This window comes from Zerene cesonia, chromosome 20, assembly GCF_012273895.1.
Source record: "Zerene cesonia ecotype Mississippi chromosome 20, Zerene_cesonia_1.1, whole genome shotgun sequence".
Taxonomy (NCBI): domain Eukaryota; kingdom Metazoa; phylum Arthropoda; class Insecta; order Lepidoptera; family Pieridae; genus Zerene; species Zerene cesonia.
In genome coordinates, this window is record NC_052121.1 from 6,951,876 (window position 1) to 6,979,046 (window position 27,171).

General features: G+C 35.7%; 1 protein-coding gene across 12 annotated transcripts in view; it reads left to right on the forward strand.

Moving 5' to 3' along the window:
• The window catches only part of LOC119835109 (RNA-binding protein Musashi homolog Rbp6), a 382,679-nt gene extending 355,508 nt beyond the window's left edge, over positions 1–27,171 (forward strand). For 8 of the 12 annotated variants that reach the window (XM_038359742.1, XM_038359743.1, XM_038359754.1 and 5 more), the window contains 8 exons: positions 1,121–1,203; positions 13,004–13,088; positions 14,871–14,903; positions 15,693–15,773; positions 23,760–23,825; positions 24,443–24,663; positions 26,426–26,491; positions 27,113–27,171. In XM_038359742.1, coding sequence (XP_038215670.1) covers positions 1,121–1,203; positions 13,004–13,088; positions 14,871–14,903; positions 15,693–15,773; positions 23,760–23,825; positions 24,443–24,663; positions 26,426–26,467 — 611 coding nt within the window. In that variant the 3' untranslated portion in view covers positions 26,468–26,491; positions 27,113–27,171. Of the gene's footprint in view, positions 1–1,120; positions 1,204–13,003; positions 13,089–14,870; positions 14,904–15,692; positions 15,774–18,721; positions 19,375–23,759; positions 23,826–24,442; positions 24,664–26,425; positions 26,492–27,112 lie in introns of those variants that run through there. The other 4 variants (XM_038359744.1, XM_038359745.1, XM_038359746.1 and 1 more) reach the window with 4 other exon arrangements.

Here is a 27,171-nt window from a genome sequence, read left to right on the forward strand (position 1 = left end):
AAATGGTATATACAATTGCCGGTGATGTCACCTTCTGTTTGTGGAAACGCCGGGTAATGCTATTAACAGGGAGGGTAGGCCACGTCACGTTGTGTGTCTTAATCGTTAGCACGCAGGAATACGCCGTCGCATTTTGTTTCGCTAAAGAAAACTTTCAGCGTCAGGTGATTATGTGATTCGGAGAAACACGTCGCCCGCTAACTTGACGGATTTATTTCTGTGACAGATTGTAAGCTTAAAAGTTGTTGTTCGGAATTCAGTAAATATCGGAAAGCAATTCCGAGTTTCGAATACGTAATTCAAATTTGTTACTCATGAATCGCATGAGGAAAACTTGGCGGTCTTTTGAGTCGGAACGGAGCGTATCAGAAGTTGGTCGTTGCATCGGCCACGTGAATGTCTTGCGACGTTTAAAAGTAATATTCGAGAGAAACTCGCCGATACTTTAACCACTTATTCAATTTTCACTCGTACGCTGATTTTATTGCATGTTTAAAATGTATTGGATATCATTTATCGATATTAAAGCACTTCAAATATTCGGAACCAATTTCACTTTTGCTTGAAATATAGGTAATACCAATAACATTTATATCATTGGCTATAATTACGTTTATTGTCTTCATCTTAGAATTTATGTTGAACGTCTTTGATGGAAGAAGAAATAAAAATGTGAAATTTTAATAGGGAGGCAGTTTTATTTGATTTCTCCCCTCTTTCCGTAGTGCGGACAAGGTTGTTCCTTTTTACTGTCGTCACTGACGTCATGCGACATTGATTGCTACAGAAATATCGAGAAAAGTTTCTAGATTTCTTATTGGAGACCTTTACAAAGAAAAAAAGACTGTACAGCCGTCACTCACGGGATATCTCTCTTTGTACAGAAATCTGCCTTATAAATGTATGAATTATAAATATCCTAGTAAATACCTATTTCATAATTTAGTAGTGATTGCAATATGTATTTTTGTCCAATACAAAATGTCCAAAAAGCATTCATGTAATGCATGTAAATTATTTTCAATTAATATCGTAGGACGAAGTTTTACTAAATAATTTGGCAAGTGCTTAATTCTAAAATTTGTGTATAAATTATTAACATGAATATTTATTGTTTCAGGTTTTGGTTTCGTCACGTTTCAAAGTGAAGACATAGTAGACAAAGTTTGCGAAATTCATTTTCACGAAATCAACAACAAAATGGTGAGTAATATTGTTTTAACTTGCTGCCTTGGCTTAACGTGTTGAAATAATGTACATTATTTTTACCATAAGTACTATTCAAGGATATAAATAACATTTTTATTGAATTTCATCATATGAACACTTACACTTAGAGTAATTGCAAAACAACCATCCGTTCTAATATTCGTAGCATACTTTTTAAAAATAAATGTATTTAATTGTATTAAAAACTAGAATATTCAATCTTTCTTATTATTTACATATTAATACAATATAAAATTGACACTATAATAATCAAATTGTTGTATTATACCTTTTTATTTTAATAGTAACGTTAAACGTACCTCGTGTTAGGATTAGGCTTTTATGATAATATGAAGAGAATATACATAAATCTTGTCATATTTAAATCTACGTTCTACCGCAACAGCCTATCTAAATACACACATCTTATTTAAAATATTCCATTTAAATGGAATTTGCATGTAAAAAATGTATGGCTTTTAAAACCCTTGATGAAACTAACTAGAAAAGAGTTCGTTACAAAAAGTTTCTAAATTTGTTTTTTTATTCGAAACATACGGGAATTCTTATGAACTTTATCACCATTCACTATATTCGTTTATATATAAAAAGCACATTCAGTGCCGTGGCACAACCCAACACAACCCGAACAGAGAATCCGAAATCGTTGTTATTGACACATCAATCACAGTAAATCTCGAAACAAAACAGTATCTTAACATGGCCGGTCCTATATCAATTAGAGGTGAAAGAACTACTGGCTCCGGTCCAACGGAGCCAATAAAATGCCAGTAAAACTCGATTTTACTGTGTTTAGATTTTTGTCTATCCAGTGTCGTGCTTTGTCGACTCACGGGTGGCATCTACATTTCGTATACGGAATTTTCTAGAACAAGATTCTGGTGGAATCATTTGAATTTGACGGTTTTAGCAATGATGGGAAATATTGTTAAAATTCATATCCAAATTACTAGGGATATTATTAGAACTTCAAACTTATTTTATTGATGAATAAAAAAGGCAAAAATGAGAAATAAAATCGTTCGCGTTGCAAGCTATAATTTAGGGAGGTCAATAAAAATGTTTCACGTCAAATAAATAATTGTTCGCCGTATTTGATAGGGTTAATAAAAGTAATTACTGTATAATTAGTGCAGCACTGAGTACAAAATTACAAATTAACGTATTAACTGTATATGTAATAAGGTCGTTTTACTAGATTAAAACGGCGATTCTGTGCGATAAACCTTGCTTTAACGCATTTTAAATTAGTGTTCTAATTGCCATAGAAAACTGTTCCAACCAAAACCTGTTTATTCAATTAATAAATAGACCTTTTATATTAATCATTATTTATTTAACATCCAAAATAACTTTATTTAAAAATCTAAATTATGTGTTAAGAACATTAAATTTAAAAGCAACCGTTGAATAAATCTTAAAAGTAATTTGGTTATTATACACCACAACCACAGTATTGTAAATCATTTGAAGTACTAAATTTGTATTTATTTAATAAATTAATAGGATTCTATTAGATTTTAAGCGAGAAAATTACTTTTACATAAATTATATTATATTCAAATCAACTATGCGATCATCCAAGTCATTTACATATTCTCCCTTATATACCGTGATATCTCAACGCAGAGGACGAAAAATAAAGTGAAGTAAAAATTATTGTTTTATAAAATTGGCACCGCAGGGCCATAGGCATCTACTAGAGTAATTATCTAGGCACTTGAAGCGCCCTCCGCTATTATATTTACGCAGACACAAGGGAACTCCCCGCCCTGTCGATGCGTATTCCAGATTATTAATGCGAGTTTTTTGTTCCATTGTATTGTCTCTTGCAGTAATGTCTGTACGAATCTCGCTGCATGTGTCGGGTGGAAGGAATCGGGGGTGATGTACGCCCTAAGTGGAGCAAACAACGAACAAAGACATCAAACAAATGGGTAGTGTTTTAGAGTAATTACGGTTCGCTTCCGTGCGAAACGAGAGGTGTGCAAAGAGTGAACGCTCCCGCGCGGCGACGTAATGTATTCGTCGCAGTCGTTAATAACCCGTCAGCCTCACATCTAATCCACGTGACTAATTAGAAAAAGGAGCACATAATTAACATCGTGTGTCATGCTACTTTTAAGCAAATATTAAAATTTGATATGTGCCCCTGCGAGCTATATTAATATTTGCGTTGTATCAACGAATGCTTCCTATTAAAATGGTTAATGATTATAACACAAAATACTTTTGTAAGGAATGATGACTAAATTCATAAAATATAGATACGGATTATGTATCAACTAAAAACATGATAGTAGTATCCCTAATAAAATGAATCACAAACTAAATAGTTAATATTAAAATGAATGGAGTTTCAAAAAGATAAAAGTGAACTATAAAACCGTTCTTAACGGCAGTGATCTTTGTCAAAATAGTGCTATTTATTTTGACTTACACAAAGTTATTTTAGTCGGGGAAGAAATTCAGTAAGCGTCTCCGAAGCGTGAAGGATAAAACGGAAAGTAATCGCTTATTATTTTTTCCCCTTTTCCGTCGCGTGTCGGCGCGAATGATCAATGTTACGGTAAATTCCCTTTTTACATTGTTTTCGTTACCATTTTGAGGCATAAAGTTACTAACATTCGAAGTAAATACAATGTTTTGAATGCCACACGCGAATTTATCGTCCATTCGACACCGCGTTTAAGATTTACGTAGAATATGCGAATCGTAAACAACCGAGTCATTAAAAATTTGTTCTGGTATATCATAAAGCTATCCAATAGTTATATTTATGTACGCAATAAAGAAGACAGTGGCGTGATGTCATGTTTACGCGGAGAAGCTACCCTCGTAAATTTAATATGTCATCTGTTATATTAAAATGGTCGTTAAGCTAATATCACCGACACGTTTAAATGTCGATTTTTATAATGTCACTTTTATCAATTTTTCAAATGTTAATATAAAAATGATTGATTTTTAGTTGAACCATGCTCTTTTGACATTTATGTGGGAAAATGCCTTTAAGTAAAATTGCTGACACACTAAACTGCACTACTATTGTAAATTTTTCCTTTATTCAATGACTAGTGTTTACCTTTTTATGTGTTTTATAATGATAATTATAAGATAATTTCTAATTCCACTTGTCTTTAATTCATATAATGATAGATTATTTGTTGCATTGTCGAAAAAACTTACAACTCATTCAATTCCTGCCACAATGCAAAAACTAACAACAGACTATTTAGTACACGTACGTACTACACCGATACAATGCTGGAGATTTGGACTAAAAACTATTCGTAACTCCGCACGCAATTAGAGAAAGTCACTGTTGCATTTTGTAACATAAATACTAGCTCCCATTAAAACGCTCGCAGCAAATTCTCGTCACTCCATTACGTCCTTACACATTACTCCCCTAATTGCTTCCGCTTACCATGAATTTTAACAACAAAGCAACGACGCGCCGCAAAGTGTGTAAATATAGTTCAGTTTTAGTCCCCGCCTACTAACATCATTTTCTGAGGAGTTAAGCAGCCGAGCTCGCTTGTCACCTGAGTCCTGTACATAGCTATAATGAGATTGCGAACTATTGATTTATTGTGACTGTTATTTCATTAGAGAAACATTATAATCTAAGATAAACATCAGAATAATCAAAAAATTTAGAAAGGTAACGTACAGACTTGCTTTTATTGTGAAGTACATTAAGATTTCTCGCATACTATAGGTATATTGCAAGCATTGGAAGTGTATACGACAATTTGTTTTCCATCTGCAAAGCGTGGAGATGTGAGCAATGATATAAAAGTGCACTTTCCTTCAAGCAATCGCATAAACACTTCTGCGAAACCATTTCGAGTATTGCGTACATTTTTCTCCTCGATCGTACATGAGGCAAACAAATGGTTTCCGTTTAGGAAATAACACTAAAAGTAGGCACATTTGAAACTGCCACTTAAATCGTGAGATCCTCGATCGCCATTTCTCTTAGCGTCTTAACTGACTGGTCTTAGGCGGATTGGGCACCCTTGTCAGTATCGCTGGAACATTTCGAATCTGCTTATCTTTTCACGCTCAGCTACAGGATCAAAACAACCAATCAGCACTGACATAAAGGAGTACATGCAGTCATTCACGTCAAGTTAAGATAGATACTATGTATTCTCACTTAAGAAGGGAAAACAAACCTCACCCCAATGCGTTCAGAACAAAGCGTCGATAACAAAAAAGATTCCGTGTAACATAAGAGCTAGATTGCGGTCGCAACCAGAAAATCCGAATTCCGGAAAATCAGATGATGTTTCCTTCGCTGTATACTCATCCCCTACCAAGAACAAACTGCTCCAAACAATCAATCAAGTCTTCGGAACCGTGATTACCATAAACTTCTCGTTTTAGCCGGACCCACCGCTTCTTCTAAGCTTTATCGATTCGTCCGCGCCCATTTTTACGCCTTCTATATATCAAGCGCTTTTTGTGACAGTCCCTTTTCATTGAAACTTGCAATTGGCAAGTTGTAGGGCAAAATTTGGCGAGGTTTTGCATGAGCCTTTTTCTTGGAGATTTCTCAGTATCCAAAACTTTTATTACACAGTTCTTGAAGTGCTTAAATATCGAAATCATTTTCAATTATTATTATTTACACACGTACAGAATACATAAATATGTGGATTTTCACAAAATAATGATGTTTTAAAATTGACATTAATTTAATAGATTAATAATTCACGAAGCTTTTTAATTTGACATAAAAAGTACGCTTTCGATTATAATCTAGAAGCAATCACTACCGAACAACCTAATTTCCTACGTACCCCGTACATTATATTTAATATTTTTAATGCACATACGTCACGCAATGCCCAAGTGACGCAGTTTCTTGACGCGAATCAAAACATTATATTAGGGACTACAGCCTTTCCGATCGTTAATCTGCTCTCGCACATAATTGAACTGTTAAAGAAAATTAATTAATCACACGCGCCCTGAACTAAATATTCAACATGCAGCGTTCTTAATAATTTGTTAAACTTCTAGACGTGTAATAGCGTGATTCATTTCTTATAATATAATATGGTAAAAAGATGACATCAAAGGAAACGTGTATGGACGGTAAATATAATTAAAGTAACGAAAATAGAATATGTAACCGCCCACTCTACCCTCGCAGGTCTATGGGAAGACTAGCACATGGCATGACTAGCGACAAATGATCCTGTAGTTATTTTAAAGACGATACCGCGTCTGAAACATTTCCTTCATACAAATTAAAACTTAACGTAATGCTACATTGAAAGTAACAATATAATATCTAAAATTGCTTTGAAATGAATTACAACATAAACCATGCAATAATTATGCATGTTATTATATAAGAATCCTAAAAAGGCGATAATGTTTTTCTGATTTCGAATTACACAATGACAATTCTAAAAATGCAACCCATAAAAATACACCAACACATTGTTTGTTCTATTTAATGGATAGTTAACTTTATTGATTATTTAATGTTGATCCAACAAACTTTAATTACAACTCGGCCCCTCTCTTGGCGCGTCGCACACGACGATAAACATTCGCCAAAATACTGCCTTTCTTGTGCACAATTTCATTTACATTAGAGGCAGAACTGATCTCCTGAGAGTCATATGAAAGTCGCACACAGATTCATGCAAAATACGTTATGAGCATCGGGACCACAGACCTTAATCTAGACGGGAACAGTCTGACAAGACGCCGCTAGCTCGACACTCCAACATACTTAATTACGCCTAATTGCTACAGCTTATATTATGTACATACATTATAAGCTTCTAGCGGTTCCTAAATTGCTTCAAACACAACCTTATCATCTTATTACAAATCTATCGAAGTGTTTAATATTTAATAATAAATAATATTACATTTTGGTTCAATGAAACTACATTATATGGTACATATACTTTATAGTAGGTACAATACATTAACTCGTATGTCAATTTACACAAAACATAGTTCGCACTGAAACAGTTTTTTAAAACGCGTCTTAAAGGGAAAAGCAATACGGAAAAGCACTTAGAGACACCTAATTTTCCAAATTGAAACCGCATTAACAAAAACGTAACAAATATCCTAATGTACGACATTTACGAAGTTATTTAAATGCAAATTGCTCTCTAAAGTAACACTAATATCGTTTTTTATGTTATCCAATACATCGTTAGCCATTTTATTTAAAAATTTGTCTAGATTCATTCTCTAACGGCCGAATTCGTATATGTAACTGCTTTTATTGGGGTTTCCCCTCGTTTCTAGTTAATATTATACAAATTTCATTATACCCACGTTTCAATTGGCTAAACGATACCGCTGCCCGTTCACAAGCGGTTTATTCTTTTTCCACCTTATTCTAGAGACCCTTAAGCTTGATACGAATTAGTGAAGCAGCGAGTCCACGTTAATCGTCCACTTACAATTGCAAACGACCGCTACCATTGCTGAACTACTTGCCAATACGCATTTTACTTGTTTTGTCTCGCATTCAGCTTGCGTTTTTAAGATTCATACGTTGAAAGATTTGCCAAATTGGCCAATTAGGAACTTTTAATTATAACATGGAATCTTTAACCCGCTCCAGGGGATTTTTACTTTTTGTAATAGGAATAAATAAAAATAGGCAATTGAATTATCGCTTATAAATCGTCCAAATACATCATTTAATATTAACCACTGGTTAGGAGAGTAAGTACTAAATTGATGTTTCAATCTTTATGTCTCACGCAGGTGCTATAGGTACCTCAATAATTACTCCTATATCATCTGATGTAATAAAGACTTGAACATTTAAGAGACAACTGAAGAAGCACAGTTGACTTTAACGCGAAGAATATACCAACCGCGAGCTGCTTCGTACGACGGCACTGAACGTCCGATCGATTTCCCCAGAAATAGCCGTGGAGCGTGTGTCGCTGCTTGATGAATACCAGTCGGCGCTAGTTTGCCGGTCTTAATATTTGATGCCTTACCAACATTTCTATGACGGTACTATGCCAATGCCATTTAAAATTCATCACCAATGTAACACGAACGTTTCCTGTGTCTTTGATTATGATGGTTTCTTAATAAACCTTGTTATGGTGAAGCATTCAGCATTTATTAACGCTTGTACGTAATATCGTATTGGAAATAAAACTTCATAGAATACTTCCTGCTCTTCCCGTTTTCAATTTTGTCGTCAATTCTTGAGATTTTAATTTTTATATTCAATGTACCGTTCTTGAAGTTTTAAATTCAAGTTTCTCACATATCTAATATGTACGATTCATAATTTTTGATACGATACATATTTCTCAAAAAGCATAGTGTCCTTCTGTTTATTGTAAGTAATACAACGAAACTCGCAATTCCATATCTGTCTCCCAAAAATTCAAAAGCTGCTATAACTTAATTTTGTTTCTGGTAATGTCGCTATAAGAAATTAAAAGATGACTAAGCTTCTTACATAGCCTAAAAAAAAGAATTAAACACTTACCTAAATAACCCTGAAAAAATCTTGAGTGGCCACGCCTTCAACTTTTTACTGAGTCACGTACAACCAAGTGATTTTCTATATCGTCGTAAATAAATGATGAAAAAGGTTAGCATTAATACGAAAAATAATATAACGAATTGACTTAAAACATCAATTTAGATTTTAGTACAACAAGGTTTTAGCACCATACCAGATTCTGCGTAATTGTATCAATGGTAAAAAGATTGAATACTTTAGTCATCAACTATCCCCCTATTTAAACCTCGACAATCTATATGAATCAAACACAAGCTCCCATATCGAATAAGTACCCAAAAAATCTTATTTTAAAGCTGCACCATTCCGAACATTCTAGCAATTCCTCCGCTCAAGTATTACGTAAATATGGTAAGAGCTCCCGTGGTGCGCGCAGTATTTCATTATCGCTGACCTGTTGAACGCAAGATTTGTTGCTCATCCCACCCATGCTTCAGAGGATTTTTTCGCTTATCAATTTTTTATGAAGATTCACTGCTCAGAACAACAGCGCGAAACGAGAAAATAGTGATGATACGTAAACGGTGGCTCAATTCTTAACATGTACACCTCTTTCAAGTGAAGCTATTGTTAATACTTTTAGTAGAAATAAAAATTGCAATATATATGATTCATATGTGCATGAATGATGTTAAAAATGATAGAAACTTCAAACTTGTTTTATTTTTACAATATCTACAAGTTTGAATTCGTGTTTATTGGTCCTCATTATAAACAATTTCAATACGTTTAATCTTGTATTTATATTATCTAGTACAAGAACAATATTCATAACTAACTATTACATTATTCGAAGTAAATTTAACATGTTCATCCTTAGTATTGCAAACAATAAGAGTGATTTTTGCTAAAAGTTTTACTCACAGATTACACTTCTTTAATATAACATACGCGTTCGCCTCGCTACACCCACGCTTCCGCTGAGCGGCAATCAGGCGCGTGCATACGGCGCTCTGTCAATATGAAGGCGAGAGATTTCCCTGATAAACTTATATAACATCCTCCCTTAACCCTTCCCCACCGCCCATTTCGAAGCTTTTCTACAAACGACACAATTTAAGACTTCAAAACATTATTTTCGCTTCGACTTGGTTCATTTTTTGTAGCCAAATCGTAGTCTTTACATGTCATAAACATTTCCTTAATGCCGAGTATCAGTGGAACTAGCGGCGAATCGATGATTTAAATTCGTTTAAGACTTGCTGCAATATTTTATCCTCTTATAAAAGTTGTCTATTTGGCCGACTGCCCGCAGTCCGCCGCAAGAATTTAAAGGAAACAGAAATTTCTGTGTAAGGAAACAAACGCAAAATCTTATAAAATGCAGTTAACGTCAACACACATGCGAACTGTTTCGGTAAATATACACTGTACTTCTACGAACTTGCTTTATTTTGTAGTTCCTGCAGCGCGCCACACCCAACTATCTACACTATGTACATATTGATACTCAAAGTTGCACTTAATAATTCCTCATACATAGGTATGTACATATTAATATATAATATCTACCTATCTACTATGAATGTCCTTTAATTAGATTCGTAATGTTTCATTACGTACATACACACTTTTATTGTATTATTATCGTAATCGCCTTTCTTCAAAGAGAACACATTTCGGCGCACAAAAACTGGGAAAAATATAAAATGTGATTATTCCGTTACGTTACCCTATTTATATAAACATTAGCGCCGAATATTTGAACAATACCGACGGAGCACTCAATGTGTTTGCCCTTAACAACTGTCTTACATGTCAACATGTAGGTTCTCTTCGGCTTGAAAGCATTTCTTCGCAACAAATCGAGCGTAAATTTAATGACTGCTTTCAGAATCGTATTAATCCACATCAACTCCATGATCAGCGGAGGTGATGGAACATGAAATGCCGTGTGAAAATAAATTAAATTCCTCATACACGGCTGGTAGAAGGAGTGGAATTTTAGGACGAGAAAGCATTAGTTTGTACGACATTAAGCCAGCGTCTACTCGAGCAAATCTTAAGTCCGCTCGGTTAAATAGCAATCTTTGCCATAGCGGCGGCTCCGTTTCGAATCAATCGATAGATCCGTAGGGCGCGTCTACCTAGCGGGGCTAAATACAATTTACCTTTGTTATTTTTCGTGTCATTAAACTGCGTCGCGATTTCGAACGCTCGATCGGGATTGCGAACTCCGATGCGAATTGTTTGTGAGCTTTTGTTTCCCACTCCGCTCACCAACGACGCGACATCAATTAACGTCGGGAGCCGACTGAATTTTCTTCATGGCCGTTTCCATTATTATAGGTAGATTTTACGAAATCATTTTCCACTGCGGACTGCGGAGTATTCTGATCGAATTCTATTATTGTATTTCAATTCAATTCTATCGAATTCATCGTGCTAATAAAATTTGAGAGATAAATGCAGATTCAATGCAGTGAATTTCAATTAAATACTTCATGAAATATTATAAGTGCCAAAGTTGAATGATTCATTGAAAGTTTAAAATGAAATTTTTTAACTTTTATGATGTTACAGTTCCTTCTTTCAATACATTCATAATAGAATGAAAGTAGGAATACAAATGAAGTAACTTTGTCGAAATATTTACACGAGTCTGCCCTTTCAAAATGTGGCCTTGTTGTTTTACATAATGTTTTACAGCAATATAGAATAATAAATGTTTGTACGATTACATAAGCGTCGTTTTCATTTCTTCACTTCCACATTTTGTTTACCGTTCTTGCAATAAAGATGTGAGCGTGGTGTCTACGTATAAGTAGAGATCTGAACTTCAAACTCGGGCTACATGTTGATTATTCAAGCCTTATCTAGACATAAAACTTAGTGAAAAGACACTCAGAACAGCGTCGCACACTTCCCAGCGTTAATGCGAAAGCACGTAGTTTCGTGTCTGTACAAAGTTGCGGGGAGTGCACACTGCACAAAGTGCGCGAACGCCGCGCTAAAGCCTTCATTTGTCGGCTCGTGACGTCCGCGTGACAAATGTGGACGACTCTTTATGTACATACAAGCGAGAACGCGTCGCGATTATGCAGGGCTATGAAAAATGTATCTCGGGAGTTTTATTCCGTCTGACAAGCGGTTTTAAACGTTACAATTTATCATACAGCACCGATGTCACATTATCTACACTTTAAACCATTTTGATGAGAAAAACATCGGTTATTTCCATAAGAACATGTCATCCTCAAATTGATTATGGCTTTTGTTCAGGAGCAATATTAAAATGTTGTTTAGAGGAAAATATAATGTTAAACGTACGCAATATTATGTGCTTCTTGGAACGCGGTATTGATCGAGCTATAATAACTCTCGCTTTAATAATATTTTATTGAAAATATCTAATAATAAGATGATGACATCAAAGCGAATTATATGGTAAAATAAAATTGATATTCAGACAATTTGCTATGTGCTAGAAATGTTCCTCTCAATAAGGTTTCTATGCTGCAAAATTACCATTGCAAGGGATTGGGGGTTAGCATTGATTGGGTAATTTATACTTGCCTCCAGCCTCCCTCAGAAAGGGGAAGTACAAGCAATGAAGAGGGCAATAGCGTTCGTTAAAATTGCTTAATGAAACGATTAAGCGCCAGGTTTCATTACAGGCTACTTTTATATAAGAAGTACATTAAAATTGTAAATGATTCCTCCGTTTACGTGAAACAAAGGCAACAAATTCAGCACAAACAATGATTTCAGCCGCCATAATATCATACTGTTCTGTGTAATAAGTATAATAAGCTACTTGACTTGGTAAAGCATATTAAAATTCAATTTGAGACTCCGTCCGTGAAGCATAACGGATTGTCAACCGATTCCGTCGCCCCTCTTTTCTTACATAATTTTGCAATTCACCCATTCAGTAATTATATTTGTTCGAGACTGACGAGAATTATTTTAATATTTAACACTTCATCAAAATCTTAATTATAATAATTACTTTGACTTGACACGATTTTATTACTCTGAGCATCTTCTGTTTAGTACTTTGTTATTTTGACTCGTTGCTTTTTAATTTTCTATACAAATATTAGTTACATACCTAACCTTAAAGTAAGCGTATGTTTATTTCTTAATTGTAGTCCAAACATAACAATGTTTGGCTGCATCGTAATAGTATGCAACAATATTTTCAGTGGAATTTGTTACATTACGTTTTATAGACATCTTTACACATTCCGTGCGCAAATAACTACAGATAACTTTTTATTGTTTTAGGTGGAATGCAAAAAGGCACAACCGAAAGAAGTAATGCTTCCAGCGAATCTGGCGAAGACGAGAGCCGCAGGACGCGGCGCCTACGGTGAGTTGCTAAGTAGCGCAGTGGCAGCCGGTGGCGTCAGATATGCTCCCTATCCTGTGCATGCGCCGGCGCAAATTCTAGTCGCTGGCGCGGGTGTAGGTGCAGGCTCTACGCACGCTGCTATGTATCGTCGGGCTCTCGCTGCCCTGCGACCGACCCCGCGGCCTCCCCGCCCCACCATTACTCCCCTCACTATCCCGCCTTTGGCCTACTCCGTGTCAGAGCTCCTGGGAGCTCACGCTCTTGATCTCCCCACCTTATACTCCCCCCTTACCGCTTCCACGCTCCCGACTCCTTTGCCTCTCTGATCCGCGATCCTATTTCAGCAACAGCCACATCATCCCTTCTAACATTTGGGTATTTTTTAATTTTCTCCGAAATCTTCTATTTCATGTTCTGCAGTCTCCTATCCATTCCTATATCTTCTTACATTCCTATTCTTCCTGAAAAATCTTACTCTTAATGTACTTAAGTAAAGCGATAAACAATATACGAAGTGTCTTATTTTTAGTAATTGCAATTAGAAAAGTCAGTTAGTTAGCAGATTTTTGACATATGTACCGAGAATATCTAGACAGAGCATAGACAATTTTACTGTAAAATTTTATACAAATACTTTTTATAAAATAGTAGAATGAAAATCTTGAACAATTTTACGTAGGGTGATAGAAAGAAATATTTTTCTACCAGGTAGTAGGTGCTTTAATGTCATTTGATTTACGAATAGATAGATAAAATAGAAGTGGGCCTGGTTTTTTCTAATTTCCGAGTAGCTTTTCGTAGGGAAAATCAAATAAGAGCCTAATGGTTCTGCTGAGCCTTGCCACTTTTGCTACATTTCCATCCATATTATACAACTTAATCACGTTAGAAAACAAAATTTCTAGTTACATTATGGATTGCGGCTGATTCGATGAGATGTTTTGAAATGATATTTTCATAAATAATATTTATATTCTTTAGCATTTTTCTATGAATAGCTTTACAACTTGATGTCGGCTTTTCAAAAATGTTATCATTGGAAGAAAAGAGGTATTTGTGAACAGTCGATGTTACATAAGAGTTTTGTGAAATAACTAGTGTTATAATATTAATTATTTAAGTATAATTTATATTAGGTTTGAATAGTTTGAGGACGTTTAATGTCATGTATTTTTAGTCACTTTTTTTTTCTTTTAAATATTATTGACCCAATTACAAGTTACCATTTGTTTCTCTCTTAGTTGTTATTTAGTTTGTATTTTCTATTCTTTAATTCCAGTATTTGTGTTTTATTGTTTGACATTTAAGTGTTGATTGTACTTTCTTTTTATATCTATCAAAAGTAGTACTCGTACACTAATAGTATTAATAATAATTGTATTAACTTATAAAGTAGGAATTTTCCGGTAGTGTATAGATTAATAAATATCATTTCTTGAATATTTAAAAACGTCTGTTTGTTTAACATGTTTAGCCTTAGACTAACAATTTGTAGAATAGATTAACGTTTTTATATAAATTATAATATTCATCTCTGGTGATTAAACTAACATACCCCATTAAGGTCATTCTAGTAATTGGTATAATCGTAGATTATTAGTATTGTTGTATGCTATTTGTTATAAAATAAGTGCGTAATCGATTATTACTATAATAATTGCAATGACCGTTTTCGCCAAGCAAAATAGTGTCTCCCGGCACATCTTTTATAATTATAATCTCCACTTTTATCACGGAAAATTATATCTAACTTAAAGTATAAGAATCGATCAATTTATGTAAATGTTTTTACATTTCTAGATTTCATGTGGTCATTGGGTGCTCTTCCTGACGGTAAGTTTATTATTCTCATATTATTTACTCAATTTTAGCTATTCGTGCACTTCGAACCGTTTATAACGCTGAAATGTATGTTATCATATCTAACCAAACCATGATTCGATCATATTTGAACTAATTGAGTAAACCGCGAGTGAAACGCGGTTACTAATTTGACATTTCGCTGTAAAGTAATAGGAACATTGGTATCCTAATAAATGGATTACCTAGAATCGACTCGTCGAGGTGTGCATGACTGATGCATCACGGGGCCTGACAGATACACTATTTTGATTGGCAATAATATGATGAACGATCCGGTGTGGTAATTATATCATTCTCGATGACGTTTCGCCCATCCGTCATTTAAATATTTTTACCGGACGTAGCAAAGCCAATTCTACAGAAATATCGTGCTTTAAATTTTTTTGTAAGTGTAGTCTACATTTGGTATAGTATAGTATCATTAGATGTATCTTCTAGAAATATCAGTAAAATGGAATGTCTTTAGAGTATGAGGTCATCGTGATACACTTATAGTGCGCTACATTAAGCGATGTTTACAGTATGCTCCGCTCTGGACAATGTCCAAAGCGATGTCGTAGCAAACGTTCGAAACATACCTTAATTTGATGGTTCTATTTTAGATTGGGGCCATTAGGACACGTGTCATTAACGCCTGTTTTTACACACCAGACGCCCAGTATTGACATGTTTTAAAATTAACATCAAATGGAAGCATGAAATGAATTTTCTTTGACTTAAAAGAGTTACGTAACTGAGCTGTATCCGTTTGTTTCGCAGGATTTCCCGCAGCATACGCCGCCTACGCGGCAGGACGTAGCTATTCGGGCTATCCTAGCTTCGGGCTACCATATCCTGCAGGTAATCCCCTGGCGAGCTTGCACCACCAACTCTCCGGCAATCACTACCACCACTTGGCGACACTCCTGCCATACCACCCGCTCGAGCTCAGTGGGGTCTACAACGTACACGCAATGCATCTGTGAACTCGCGCTGCCGACACTGCATTCCACTAACAGCTAACGATTCTCAAACGGCACTAACGCTTGATCTAACCAAGTCTATTTTAAACGCATACGCTTCGTTTTATCTATAACTCGGGTGACAATGTCCTAACTTCCCATTTCACTAACTCGCGCCAAGCAAAGGCAAAAGTTCGTGTGAACTCTAACAACTTACCTAACAAGTTAACACCTCTAACAATGACTGAGCCATCTAGATAAATCTGCCACGCCGTCAATTACAAAACGTCCAACTTTTGAGAAATGCTATTTATTGTTTATCTTCAAAATATTGTGGTTACAATCCGGCCAAATACGATCGCCTCGCTTCGTGTTTGCTGACGATTTGCACTAACGATTTTCAAATGGTACGCGTCATACAAACACAAGAGCGCAAACAGCGCGTCTACAGCCATCCCTCTCCGCTCGCCCCGATCGGACGAGCTCTCGTGCTATCGCCCACTCCTCATTAACAGCGAAAGCTTTTAAAAAAGATTTAAACGGATTTCAACAAAAGTACAGAAAAGTTACGTCCCTTTTGTGGTTACGTCTATGTAAATCCCGGGACAGACGAAAAGAATTTTTATCTAATTAAAAGTAGACGCGGAGTGCTTTTAGCCGATCCACTAAAGAATAGCCGAATGTAAATTTTGTAGCTTTATTATACAACAGATTTAGTTTATTTAACCTAATGAAAAACTAACGAAAATATAGGCGTTTCAACCGAGAGTTGCGTACTGCCTAATCGGCGAAACTCGGTGCGGAGCAGCTGCACAAATACTCGTATTTGTCAATACTACGTGATCGTGCCTGAACAGCTTGTTTTATTTCGTAATTCAACTAACTTTTGGCTTTGTGGAACCATGAAACATATCTACACCAAATCTTTGAAATATAAACGCCGAAGTAATTTTTACTGACCCAATTAGTCAATAATCAAACAACAATTGATTTTATCGGCAAATCAGTCTAATTGTAGGTCCGTTTATACTTAGATCTCATTGAGTAGATGGTAGGAGTAGTTAGTCATGAAGTTTCCTCTATATATTAGATAATTAAATATAGTTAGCAATTTACATTATATCGTCGAGTAACGATAATAATCATCTTCTTAGCATGTTGTAGCGAGTAGCTAGCATTTTAATAGGTTTGACTGAACACAATAACATCCATTCTGATACACTAATGAGAAAGTCAAAGTAAAATCACTAACTACATTATACTTTTCCTTCTGTATTCGTAATTCTCGTCACTGAAACAGAAATAATAACGTAAATTTAATAACGTGTCATTTATCCTTGTCAAAGTTGTCAATATTGTATTCATGAATAAATACAAGTTATACTTAGTGAGGTAACATAAAATATTAATAATGGTTAACGATACATTCACCCGTGTCAATAAGAATGACACATTTACAGCTGCCGTAATGGGCCTACTTAAATAATGTAATTTTGTCCGGTTGTGTGGTGTTTTGTGTTCAGTCAGTACATGCGTTATTTATCTAAGTAATACGTTAATAATATAAATCTTCTTCATATAGACCGTTAAGAGCTGACATCACAGTAAGTAGATATTTAGAACATAGGTATTAATTTCTAAATAATTACTCAGTTTAGAGGATGAGTAGGAATCAATCAAATTTATAGATTTCCTTTTTCGTAGCGATGTAAAATTATTATCTAGAATTAGTTTAGATTATTTTCGTTCGTTTTATTGATAAAAAATACTATAATCGAGCTTGAAAGTGTTATTTTAATACCTTTATTATATATTCGCTATAATTGTATTGTATATTTACGTAAATGTAAATACCTAATTTGTTTTAAAGTTATTTCTCTATTATATTTTAATATATTTACACTGCTTAAGCGATAATGTTATATTAATATTTATTGTTGTTGTTATGTAATATTTTTGGATGCAACTATTTTACGCTACACTCCTCGTGTTAATGTTATAAAATGGTTCAGTGTTTTTAAAATGAATGAATAACGTTTCTCCATTGGCGCAATGTATCAAAGGGATAATCAACGATTGATGATAAGCCGTTGCTTTATCGCCACGCCTCGCATACTTTATTTTTCAAAATCTTTAAAAGTTTTTTAACAAACTGTACTTTGGCATACTTATTCATCATTAAATCGCCGTATGTGCGACCGTCCTAATCGCCATCCTCTAAACTAAGCATACATTATGTAATCTTTAATCGTATAATTATTAAATAATGTGTGGCCACCGTTGTAAACGATATTGATAATTGTAAGGTTCTTATTAAATAAATAATAAAATAATTAGAATACTTACATTCGCTCTCTTATGCATATCTTTCAAAATTTATACGGCCTCTCTTGCGTTATGTGCGTCCTAACATAATCAATGTAATTTATTCGATATTATAGTATATATAACTCCATATAATCGAAACTATAACAACATATGCTACGTTCCCCTTCCTGCATTGTGGTTGTGCGTGATACAGATAGGAGTTTGGCTTATTACGAAAAGAGTAGTCAATATGTGCGTGTTAAAAGTTTAAATAACCCCAAGTAGAAATCAGTCATTAAAGTTTTCCCAAAAACATTCGATAAGTAGAACCGTGGGATGTTCAACATCTGAACATTTTTGAATAGTAATACTATTTTGCATTACTTTCCACGACTCTTGTAATTTGGAACGTAACTCGACGTAACGAAGGCACTTTTTGACATACTTTTGAGTTTCATTTTAATTTGAGCGCCGCGGTTCTGCCCGAGTCCTTTCTAGTTCCGTGGCGGGCTTTGTAGCTGTTTTATTTTGTTGCCGCAGGTGTAGTGGGAGTTATACCACCGGAAAGTCGCCTGTTGGTTGGTGTGGAGTATGTTAACCCGAACGGGCTCGGACAGGGCTCATAGGTCGTTTGGCGACGGACCTCGCGCAACAACCGACCTCGGCGCGCCACAGCTAAACCGATACGTTACCCTGAAACCCCGAAAACGACCTAGGAAACTCTTCAATAAATAAATAATATTGCAATTCAAATAACCTTATAGTATCACGCCTTCCCCTGCCGAATCGAAGCTAAGGAATGCAATGTCGTAAGCACGGTATATGAATCAGTAATGCACCGCGATTTCGCAGATGTCTCGTGCTAATCGCCCGGCTAGGTTTGCCCCTATAGCTCGATCGAATTTTAATAATTTAAACCTATTATCTAACAAAAGCGGTATCCCTCAGGAAGCAAACCAATGTTCGATTTAGGCAGCGTTCGCATTGCACAAGTAATTCATATTTATATTGTAATCCATGTGTCAAATTTTTAATGTATTAAATACTAAGTCAACGATATTGTTCTAATCGCTGTTTCGACATATCGTCTTACTAATCTTAAGGTACTTATTATACTATTGTGAAGCCGCTCTATTTTAAAAATAAAGGAATTTGCCAATGTATAAGCAAAATGTCTTGTATTACTATCCAATTTACTCTACCAATCAAAACTAGCTAGAAGAGAAAGTTTAAATGGAGAGGGCTAGCGTATAAAAACATGTTCAATGCTTAATTCAGGAGTGCTGCTTATTTTCTGACTCATCTAAAGGGGCGGCGTCCACGGCTTCTATTGGGCCGGTAAAGAAATGCGCATTCGAAATAAGTACCGGATTTTAAGATAATCTGAAAGTAACAAGGTCGCTTGTAGCATACATATGCGCTGTCGTCGGCGGGGGAGGCATGTAAGACCGCGGGCACGCCGCCGCATCTTCGAGATTCCTCGCATTCAACACGCTCGCCCTCAGAATGCAGCCCGCGAACCGAACACAACTACTTTACATAGTTTCTTGTTAACCATACACTGTCACTAAATAACCTCAACTCTTAAATAAATGAGAACTTGGCTAACCGAATTATAAATTTCAGAAGACAATTTTAAAATGAAGGGTGTGCTTCAGAGTTATAAAAGGCGGTTTAATTAAAACAATAACAGGGTTAGGCGGAGTGTGCCCGAGTCTTGCGTATCATGCCAACTCCAATTTTAATTTAAGATACGTGAGGGTTAAAATGTGTAGTGACATACATTAGTGCTTGTTGTAGGTCGACACGTTTTAAGAATTAACTTTATATCTCGATGATATCGTCTTCTAGAATTTCTTATACGATAGTACATATTATATAGATAGCCTAGTTCTATTAGAAACGAAGTGCTCATTGGATGGGTCAGATATATTTACTATTTAGCTATTATTAAACGTATATAGATATATTTATGATACGCTAGCTTAGCTCGAATATTCATTTAAACTGTTGTTAATTACTAATCTTGATATCCTATTTTACAATGATTCCTACATTTTATTCATGAACTTATCTCTTCTAGTCTATAAAATAACAAAAAAAACGTGTGTACACAATTGCTATTCACGTTAATGTGATTACGATTGAAGTTCAATATCAATTTGATATTGTTTCTCCGTTGTGAATTCAGACGGTAGATGTATTTTACGTTTTCTCACGGAAACGAAAAGTAAAGTGTTGAATCCAAGAAAAACAGCAGTTTGGTGAATGGAGTGTGCCGTCCACGACAGTCCTAGGGCGAGTAATATTTACTTTGAACATCTAAAGTTTGATCAGTACCACGTTGGAGATAGAATAGTGTAGGCAACATTTGTGCGTAAAATGTGTGAAAAGTATTACGTGTAGAACGAAATAGCGTTGGAAAATAAAATTGAAATTAGAACAGCTTAGCCGATAATTTTAGACATTATAGCATTAGAGCGTGAAAAGATGTTTAAGTAAGAAATTGTAGACAATCTGGCAATTGTAACATTTGACTAGCGGATTTTCTGAATAGACTAGACTTAGACGTTTTAAGTCGTGTCAGGCAATTTCCTTTCAAATTAGTAGAGCTTACGTTTAGCGTGATTTTCGTGAATTTCTATGAAGGATTTGTATAATTAAATACCGCTTAAAACTTATCTCTTAGCAAGTAGAAGTGGACTAATGAAGTTATTGGTGGTGCAAACTCATTTCATAGTGGTATAATTGTTTAGATTTAAGCCTTAGAATAGTCTTAATATATTATTAAATTATTGTGCTTTAGGCATAATATAATGTAACATAGGCTGGAGTTTCATTGAAATTGTTATTCTGGTTTTAACGCTGTTAGAATAAGTAGACAAATACATTTCATACTACATAGAATAGAATAATTTTGACATAATCAAATCTTTTGTAGTTTAACTGTAGTCAAACAGCGGCATTTCCGCTAGTAAAAACATTGCAAATTTTTGGTAGACAATATTTTTGTAATTTGTAAATTTTCCGTATTTGTAGATATTATCTCAAAGTTTTATTGTTTTATTGGTGTGATTCATAACACTTCGTTTCGCTTTTAAAATGTGGCTTTTAATGTTTTAACGTTTTTATTCTATGACTGAACCATGCATGCGATTATAAGCACGTCGAAACAATATAGTTTCCTAATTCCATCGATCGAACTAGCGAAATCCATATAACTCGCACGTGAGTCGTTTCACAATAAACATAACTTGACAAATAAAATCGAAAGATAAACGAGCAGTCGTTCTTAGCAGCATTATAATTCGATTAACCGGCAACTGAGATAAATACCATCGGCCAAAAACATTCAGAATCGGAACACGATCCCGTATCATCTTCGCAGGGAGGGAAGTTATTGATGGCACCTATTAAAAATACGTTTTCTATATCGCGTGCGAGGGCAGATCTCACGTAAAAGCTAAAATAAAACATTTCAATCTCGAAGTGAGAAATGAAGTATGGGTATTACGCAGATGAGATATGTGACTCTACAACTTTTGAATACGTAAATAACGTTTCTTTCTAACTGCTGTAAATATTCTATATTTGCATGCTATTCCGTATTGTTATTTGTTTAAGTCTTTGATAACGAATATCACATTATTCACATTTTTAATCATATCAAAAGTAGTATCGTGATATTTGTATGACATCGGTTATTTAAATTCAGTTATTTATTTAGATAGTATAAGTACATCAGCGCATAAGCAAGAAATCTTATTTCTTATATTTACACTGCCATATAGGTTATATGTAGATGCGCAACATTGTAACACGAACAGCTTTCCCCTTTAAGCCAAAAATATATGAAGTAACTCGCGCATAGCTCATAAAATGATGTCAGATTTATCAGACACGAGTACCGTTCCAAATAAAAAGGCATGCGCAATATACTCATAGCATCTTTGGGGTGAGTTTCACTGAGTACGCTCAGTGAATATTTTGCACGGCCGTCATCCCACTTGTGAAGAAGAATTATTAAGTTTCCTCGAACTCCGCAATTATGAAAGTTCGAATAGCTCTCGCAAGACGGCCTCTGAATTTATAGATGAATGTGTGCTACCCGAGAGGTGAGAGGCTTACTTGGGGTGCGAATCACCTCGTACCTCTATAAAGTCCCTACGAGTTCGCACCTAAGCCAATAAAACTGGAAATTGGCGCTGTTATCTTGAAAGTTCGTTTCCAATTTAAGGCCCTGATCAATCTTTATCAAATATAAGAAAGATTTGAAGCTGTATCGCGATGTTTACTAGTCTAATTAACATAACATTGAGCGAGTTTATAGTTGTTAAAGATCCATGAAACTTGGGATAACGCATAAATTACACTTGTAACGTGGGTATAACATGAGTAAATTAAACCTACAAGGGACTGGTGCAAAGTTTACGCCCGATACAGATATGACTGATGTAGATAACACTTGGAAGAGTAAAATGTAGGGGCCATATTAATTGTAGTTAAAGTATCTCATACCTTTATATATATACGTAACGGTCTTATTCATATTATACAATTTTATTACAATTATTTTTCTAATGGCCATATAATTATGTAAAATTATTTGCTAGTAATATCGATAATACTGAAGATATAAGAGAAATAACAATGAAACTTTCCTATAGCACGAGATTTTGTGAAAATAAAGAAGAATAGTCTCCAGTGCAAAGACGTTAAACTTAAGCTATTAATAGCCTTCAAAACTTAAATAGCCTGTACACTGCAGCGTAATATTATTAAAATGTGTCAGCATTTTAGCGTACAGCGAATGGAGCGGCCGCGGACGCGCGGTACGTCGCCCGACTGCCCGCCGCGCCATCTATCATTCATCCTCCATTACTTATATTGTGCTTTTTTGCAAAGTCACTCGCAGGCCGGTAATCACCTGGTGCGGACCTCCATTTTTCACACTAAATCATAACTCGCGCATCTGTCAAAATAAAATTTGTCGTACAAGCCAATAGCGCTAATAGCGACTGTATGAGTGGGCACTATTCAAATACAGAGCCATTTTCACACACGCTTGGAGTCTATAATTTTGATGTTTATTTCACGTAAGTGGTGGAATATAAAATTGTGCGTAACGGCGCGATAACACGAATGATGCGAGTGCGAATGCGAGCGGAGCCTCGCTACGTGCATGGTATGCTAATGCCTCTATTCAATAAGCAGACTGAGCGAGAATTCACGTCAAATAATTTACTGGATATCTTGTAAAAGTTTTTTTTCCTTCTGTGATTTATATTCGCGAAACTTCGACCTCTCTTTTTCATTTGAATGCACGTGAAATACTAACACAATATTTTTCCCCGACATAATCTTAGCTCGGGGATCCGTTGTCCTCATTTGTCTCAAATGGCTAAATTATTCATGCATTTACGCGTGCTTTCCGCGTTGAATAAGTACGGAATCTTCTGGTTAAGGACTCGGTTTAGGATAGAGAGCATGACGGTTGATGGTTCAGTCATAGATGTGTGTGTATCAAGAGTGTACGTTCCTCTCGTGGAGAGTATGCGAACCATGTATATGTTTGCAGTGGACCTGACCAACGGCCAACTCACACCGAATAACAACACACCGCTCCTCGCGCAAGCGCTCTCAGGTGAGGTCGCTAGCATACTTCACATATTTACCACACACATTACAAACACACTATGGCTTTGCTACTAATTGTATTTGTTTTGTTTCTTGGTGGTGCCTTCGCATTAGCGTTTAAAGCTTGGTTTATTATGGATTCTCGGTTCAAGTGTCTGCAGTTGTTTGTAGTTATAGGTCTCTGTACACTTCAAATCCAATCACACGATATCATTCATCGTGTTTGGGAACATTTATCATATTTTAATTAATTTGGTGTTGCTTTATATGTTATGTGTTTTAACAATAATATCTTACTAACCCCCTGTATGCACGTCTTAAGTCAGGAATAATAACTTTTGCAAATATTAAAAACTAATGAATACAGCTGTAATCGTTGACTTTAAGATAGTTGCGAGAGTCGAGAGATTATTATCAATTTTTTTCTGATAGGGCGAACTACGAGCTCTAAATAAATATATTTGATATCGAACCCTAATTTTATTTAACCCTTTTTCTACATATTTCCACTCTTCTCCACTACGCAGTCTTAATTTTCAATATACCTTTTACAATGTGCGTAGACGTCAGCAACACACCATACATAAGAATTTCTTAGAATAACGTACCCAATTATCTGTATAGTGATGAACAACTACCAAGCAGCAGCGGCCGGCTTCGGACCACCAGCGTCGCCGCACACGGCCGGTGGCAGAGCGGGGTTTCCCGCCGCTAGCTCCCCGGGCCCGGCTCTCGACGTGTACGGGTCCGCAGCGGACAGCGTGGGCTATGTGCAAGCAGCCAGCCCCCAGCCCTCTGGATTCCCAGCTATCGCCGTAAGCCGCGCGCCCCTTAACTACACCCCGGTAAGAATTCGGTAACGATGCGGTGCCATTACTCTACATAGTATTGTTAGATTAAGGAGGCCTATTTGCTTCTCCTAGCCCTTCCCATTCCATTCCTTCTTTCCATTCATCAATCCTTTCCTCATCCCTTATCCCTTAAAAGCGGGCAGCGCATTCTCAGAGGTCTAAGCCTCTGCGAATGTTCATGGGCGGTAGTGATCGTGGCGAACCACCAGCTCAGTTGCCCGCTATGACATAAAAAAAAATATTAAGAATTCACTAAAAAAAGGGGGGGAATTAAACTAAAATATTGGTATTCCCTCATTATACGAATTAGTTTAACTTTTCTTAGCAGTATATCCAAACTGACATTTAATATTAATACTTATAGGAAACTGAACACTGGACAGACTCAAATAAATATATTGTATTCGTATTACTATCACAGATTTAACAAAATGAACCGTATCGTACCTCTCTACTCGAACATGGAATAAGATAACTTTTATCCTTATTTTATTCGTGATAAATGGGATAAAGTTATTAACTTTCGATTACAACTTTTTTCATTTATAACGTTATATTCAAAAATGCCTATTTCAGTGAGGTTCAAATAAAAGCAATTCATAAAATTGTCCCTGTACAAAGTTTCAACTGTCACAAAATTCAAATTAATGTTTGTTCTGCTTTGTTTTTCTTTCGAAAACTTTTGATTCGTGCTGAAAGGTGTTGAAATTTATTTTGTTTAAAGAGAAGAATGTATTGACCGTTGCTAAAACTGCACACGAAATATTAATTAAAATAAATTTTATGACATAACGTTCAGAGCATTTAGGAGAGGCGAGCTCCGCAGACGCAATTAACAGCCGTCGACACTAAAATTTTAGCAAGACGTTCCAATCTCATTATGGAAGCGATCTTCCTTGTCGCTCTTAAGACATAATCACCATAAGTTAGCGAGGAAGTGAAGCGTGAGAGATATGATTATAAAGTGTTCCGAAATATAAGCGTGCGAGCGATGGCGGCGCAATCTACGCGGTGCATTGCCGCGGCTAATGGCTTTTTAAAACTGCGACCGCGCTCCATAACTGCTTCCAAGCGACGCCATCAGTCTTCATTGCTTGTCGACGCCAACACCGCGCTCCCGAGATCTTAACTCTTCACGTCCTATCTTGAGACATTTTTCAAAACGCTTTAAAGCTTCTATTCGTTTACATAATGTGAACATTAAGTTGGGAGCAAAGGAATTCGTATTTAAATTCATTTTACGTATCCTTGCACCGATTCATTCAAATACAATAGACATTATGCGTTTCTAAGAAGATACAGTGATTTAATGTAGCTTTAACAATTTATAAAAACAATATTTATTGGATAGTACTGAACGACTAAATGAAGCTGATGGGAAAGCCGACGCATATGGTTCTCGTGTGTAAAACGGTCTTATTAGGTAACGAGTATGCCCCCACGGGCAATAACCATAAATCAAGGAGAACAAGCGGCGTAATTACCGTGGCCGAGCGGTCGCGGGCCGCTCTAACTGATCGCCGTTTTTATTTTGTTGGGCAGCGAGCCCGCTACCGCTTCATAGCGCGCGAACACCAAACTGAATTCCTTTAAATCTGCCCCTGGAGAGGTTAACAACCAATCGATCGCTTTACACTCCCATTCAATTACTTCATCCGAACTTCGATAATTAAAATAGCAAAGCTTCATATAGATGTTAGAACGTTTTATTTTCTCAATGTGCTCAATGGTTAAAATTATTTTTTCAATATTACAGGGCCCCCTGATTCCTGCGGCTTTCACCAACGGTTATCATTGAAAGTGTAATAGCACAAATATTTACGTAAGTATTTTAAATGTATCTCGTATCGCATAATTAAAATGTCGTTATGTGAAATGGCCTTTTAAAAGAACGAGTGTATGTAATTGTTGCCGCTGCAAATATGAACACTCGAGTGCTAATACTCGCGTTTTCACAAGCTGAGAATTAAGTCTAAAAGCACAGCGTTTATGTATTAAAATGTGCAATAGTTAAAATTACTTACATGTACTTAGGTAAATGCTCGTAGTTTCATTTTAGCAGATTTATAAAAGAAAAACAGTCTCTCTCTCTTTGAAAAATGTTATATAAAATGTATTATGCCAGTGATTAAGAAAACTTTGCTTTTAATTTATAAAGGAACAGTCATCAACACTGTGACTTATGAATTGATTTGAATTGAATTGATTGAACTCTAAAAAAATACTAACACACTCTTAGAATGAATATATTGTTATTGCATAATTTTCTTATTCAATACATTTGTATCTGCTAAATACGGATAAAACTCAGCTGTGCGCTTTTAATGATGTTCGATGTATTAAATACATTTTAAAATGGCCATATAGAAATGACAGAATTCTGTTTACTACACAAAAAATGTGTATAAAGACTCAAAGTTGAAGTAGCACGTTTGTGGTACAGGTGGCGAGCGGCGTGGCGGCGCGTCTCGTGCCTAACCAGCTGTCAGCCGAGCCGGCAAC